The 5,186-nt window shown below is 40.2% G+C and overlaps 1 protein-coding gene across 1 annotated transcript; it reads right to left on the reverse strand.

Annotated features, from left to right (window-relative positions):
- Window positions 1-964: 964 nt before the first annotated feature.
- On the reverse strand, window positions 965-4,784 carry LOC137265714 (neuropeptide Y receptor type 6-like). Its single transcript, XM_067801155.1, has one exon. It carries the CDS (start codon window positions 4,710-4,712, stop codon window positions 3,501-3,503), a length of 1,212 nt encoding a protein of 403 aa, XP_067657256.1. The 5' UTR covers window positions 4,713-4,784; the 3' UTR covers window positions 965-3,500.
- Window positions 4,785-5,186: the final 402 nt, after the last annotated feature.

Genomic DNA, 5,186 nt, shown 5'->3' on the forward strand with positions numbered 1-5,186 from the left:
GCGCTCATTAAAAATGGGTAATGACATCTCCTGACTATACACGTTACAAATAAAGTAGGAGAAATTACCTCGACAGGTGTTCGTGTCATTGGTTCTGACAACAAAGGTCGAAAAAGCTCACACGCCTTTGAAGCAGAGTTGAAGTTCAAGTTGAACAGTGTGTCTAGACAGTGTCTGTCTGTAACAGGGGTCGGGTGCATTCTTAGTTGAGTCATCATATTGAATAAACCTCGGTTTAAGAAATTCGCCGAGCGTCGCCGTAGCCTCTACGGTTTTGGTCAGTTTGTGTTGATGTTCACATCTGCCCTTTTGCAGTCGAAGCTGGAGCTAGGATATAGCTACAAAGGCGTCATATGTTCAGATTGGCGCACACCGTTCAACAGATATAACTGAGAGAGCATATGACCAACAGACACATGTGCATCAATCAATGGCATTTGATAAGGTGTAGTAAGATGAAAGCATGGTTAAGATGGATTGTAGAGAGACGGAATTGTAAATGTGCCAGTACTACTGTAAAGCAACTCATTGCGGCATGAAAACTTGTATGAAACAAGGCACGTTCAGAATATCAGCTCTACGTCCCTAATTTAGCTTCATTCTACACTGAGAAGAAACGATTTAATTCACAAGACTATGCCTAAAATTTCTCCTTATTACGTTGATATTAAACAAAAGCGAGATTACACCTAGTTTCTTGCTAAGGTCTTCGACAAAAGCGTATTCCTGTTTATTTGCATCCCTTCGTAAAATATACAGGTTGATGTGGTTTTTCGAAGAAGCTTAATCAATGTTCATCTACAATGTTCCTAAATTTTATAGAATGTATGACTCCATATTTTCGGCGTAAACAGTATTTATGGATGGCCTGAAATTAAATCAAGTAAACATACGAAATTAAAACACACTTCAATGTCACCATTTTATTCCTTGTAATTCGGTGATCAAACAGCATGACAGTAAATATGTTGACCAACACATTTTAACTGTGAATTAGAAGACGAATACACATATTAAGTCAAGATCGTAAGGCAGTCTTTGAATAACGGTTAGAAGGGCAATAATACTTATTCAGCAAACGTGTAAACAAACATTTAACCGTACAATAGCAATGTTTGAAAATGAAAGTGATTCAGAGTTTAAAATGGTGGAATTAACAGTGGATTTCTTCGCCGTTACAAACCAATAGAATTCCACTTTAGATGGGGTCGTTTCTAAAATGGAACTCTTCTCCACATACCATCGTTTCCGGCATGTGACGGTTCCAAGGATTGTTAATGTCTTTAGTCAGGACATCACAACATCTTCACTTTTCCAGTTTATATACAATCTTATTTCAGATCTTCAATTATTCATCAGCATGTTTGAAATGTCCTTACATACTTGATGAATCCTTAATTAAATAACATGTCTTTCGAAGTGAATAGTGAACCCCGCGAGTCTAGAGAGTCTCTTAGAAACATACGTTTATAATGTTGATTTCATACAAATTAACGCGGTTGACTATATACATTCAGCATGTCACGGGATATGAAACAAGAGTCATGGACAATGGAGGGAAGGCCTGCTCCCTAATCACGAAATATCACAAAGAAATTCCTGAAGCTGCCAGTGTATGCTCTTTAACATGAAGTGTGGGGTGATAATTATAACACTAGTGCACAACATGTTCAAATGGTTGACATGTCACACAACATCTAATGAATGGAATGATGGCAAGATTAATTTGACCGACATGCACCACGTAGGCCACGATGGCCTAACAGTGAGTTTATCACACATATCTGAAAGAGTGGTAGTGAGGTGTACAGTACTATATATGACTCGGAATGACAGTGCTGCAAGATGAGCTGGCGATGTGATAATTATGTGAAACTTCAAATCAAAAGCCACATATGTTAAAATCAGTGAATATGTTCACATTTCATACAATATCTATAACCAGCAATCACAGATGCGAGATTGATATATTTCGTTAATGACCTGAGAATTGTTATGACGAGAAAACGATTATGTACAGCTGATTTATAAACACTGTTTTGACATGACAACCTCCACTGACACTTTAACAAGTATGGTGAACGTATGATACGCATAAACATATCTTACATTGACTGTCACAGTAAATTGGCTCTATATTCATTATCACACACGTACACATGCGTTTTCATACATACTCTGTTTCTCACACGCACGCATACACACGCGCTAGTTTAGAAGTAGTAGTAGCAGTAGTAGTAGTAGTAGTAGTAGTAGTAGTAGTAGTAGTAGTAGTAGTAGTACTAGTAGCAGTAGTAGTAGTAGTACATGTAGTGCAACCCCTAATGAGAACAGAATTTCCTGTAACAGCAGGTAAATATGTGAAAACATACCCAAACTCATCTGGATTAGATTTAGAAGATTGAAAAAATAATATTCCATGTCATTTTCAACAAATGAATCGCTTAGCATAAAACATGGACAGCACAGACACTTATGTGAGATTCGCGCTGATTTAACACATTACTACCAGAGGACACCACTGTTGATTAAAACAAGGGCCATCAGTGTCCGTTATCGTGCTTGAAAGAAGAATCATGGATTTGTGGCATATAGTTAGTGGACAATTAATGCGAGCTGTACATTACAGTAGTGTAAACAGCATTAAATATGGGATTAAAGTGACACTGCGAGCTTCCTGATAAATGTGTGCGCATTGTATTGACATGGAGGACGGCTTACTCCTGGAGGTTTCTGATTATAAAGCACATTGTATATGGCTCAGCATATATGACGAATCGAAACGATTATGTTCTAACCCAGAACTGCTTTATAGATCAATACGTCTGTGGCTGGTTTCATACCACAATGAACATATGTCAGTTGTGTCATGACGCTCCACCTTAACCTGGAGTTGTTGCGTGTTGAAACGATTCACACATTTTGGACACCCAAATACAATGTAATCTGCTCACGACTCACGCAATCACCACAACGGTGGGGTATGAATTTCGAACTCATGACTGGTCGGTCTGACTGTACCTTCCACTTTGACGGATTTAATCACTGAGAATGACATGGAGTCGTATGAAACGCTTGCCGTTGAAACAACATTCAGTTCTGTACGTTGATATGACAGTTCAGCTGAGAAACGTTTGTAAAAGGACACTTGAAATTGAAACCATTTCAATAACAAACGTCATACATATGGCGCCAGGAGTCAGTGTTTATCCATATTCCACGAACAAATATCAACAGGAACTTTGACTACAAATATAACCGATAAGCGACTCAAAAACAGGTTAAAGAAACATAACCAGATGTAAGATGTACATTTTGCATTTTCTACATGTTTTCAGGCAGATCCGTTATTATGACCTGATTAACCCATGTTGCTAACTTCTATTAACACTGATCTTCCGCCGTCGTGGTCGTCGTTCCCCATTCCGACACAGATTAAGTCTAATCTCACACATCCCCGTACCAAGAACGTTAATCCGCGCAAGGCGCAGCCCCATATGTCATAAAGCTGTGTCGTGTGCCTGCTCCGCACGTGGCGAAGCGGTCACCTCACGTGGTAGGGTAGATATCAAAAGACTTATGTCCGGGTTTCTGCTCGATCTCCGAAAGATGAGCACATATTTTGAGCACTTATAGGACGGGTTGAGATTACATAATCTCCGGAGATCCCGCTTAAAGTTTGAATTGAACCAGCCATAGATGACCGGATTGACACACACTGATGTGAAGGCAACAAGTACACACACGGCGTGGATCAGTGGGAAGTCCGTATGCTCGAATGTACGATAGTCAATGTCAGCTATAATGTTCACTAAAGTCAGTGGAAGCCAGGACACAACGAACGATACCGCCATGCTTGTCAAAAGAAGAATATTCTTCCGGTGTCGTGACAATTTACGGCGAATGTTGTGCATATCTCTCATTTGTGCACCCCGTGTGTGGATCCTTACTCCGAGGAACTGACATATTTTAACATGAAGAGTTATTATAGCAATCATCGGTGATAAGTACTGAATCAGCAGAACGAATATAGTGTATATTGTCAGTAGAACATAGGAATTCCATTTCTCACGGCAGATAGAATATAAGGGGACGCCATTAAATCCAATCACATGTTCCACTTCATGCGTCAAGAATATCGGGAGTGCTACGAACAATGAAACTGCCCATATAGTTGGAATAATATATCGCGTTATCTTGACATTCCGATCCTTTCCTGACGTGTACAGAATTGCCTTGTACCGATCCACTGCTAGGGCTAAGATCGTGAGTGTTGATACGAGCACATACGTTGTTTGTAAAGTAGGCACAAGTTTGCACATAAATACGCCGATATCCCAGTTCTTCAGGATCATCCTTAGTATGAGAAAGGGCTTACAAAACATACAGGTTAAAATGTCAGACACAGCCAGATTAAAAATGTACCAGTTACGTGTTGACTGTGACGACCTCCTCCGCAGAATGACCAGCCCCACAGTAATGTTACCTGAGATACCTATCAGCATGAGCAATGAGAAGCTCAAGGTGAGACAGAGTTCAGTCAGCCCATCGAACCACCGATCAGATTCTTTATACTCCGTAGCAACCTTCATAAAGTCTTCGAGAGAATAGTTCCCCGATCGGTCCAGATCCGACATGTCGAAATAGGCATATAGATCCGCTGGGAGAAGGGCCACCCGGTCCCCCGAACTTTTATTCAAGGTAGCCATCATGCTGCTGTCTCCGAGATCTTTACAAATGTGAAACAAAGAATTCACTCCTCTGAGTCCAATCAAATGCCTTCATTGCACATGTAGCCATATATGACAGACTGCTGTTGCCATATATGACAGACTGCTGTTGTCCCATCACGTCTGTGATTAACTATGTTTTCGTCTTGTTTCTGTATCATTTGACTGCCACGTGCTAAGTGTATGCCTCATCAAAGGGACAGTTTCTGAATATCCTTTACACCTCCACAAATAGACCCAACTGATGTTCAACTACACATCAACCATGGAAAAGGTTACCGTCTTAGCAAGCATGAAGGTGTCTTTGCGTGTGTGACAATCATGTTTAATCCAGGAGGGCGACATGAGATTGAGATGGTTATTCTTAATCACTCGTGCTACACAACATGTACACTGCTATTAATTTTGAAAATCGATCGCCTTGCAATTCCCCATGCCCATTAAGACATATAGTCA

The sequence above is a fragment of the Haliotis asinina genome, chromosome 15, assembly GCF_037392515.1.
Source record: "Haliotis asinina isolate JCU_RB_2024 chromosome 15, JCU_Hal_asi_v2, whole genome shotgun sequence".
Classification (NCBI taxonomy): domain Eukaryota; kingdom Metazoa; phylum Mollusca; class Gastropoda; order Lepetellida; family Haliotidae; genus Haliotis; species Haliotis asinina.

Coding starts and splice junctions, on each gene's coding strand:
- LOC137265714 (XM_067801155.1), bottom strand. CDS start 4,712: ATGATGGCTACCTTGAATAAAAGTTCGGGGGACCGGGTGGCCCTTCTC.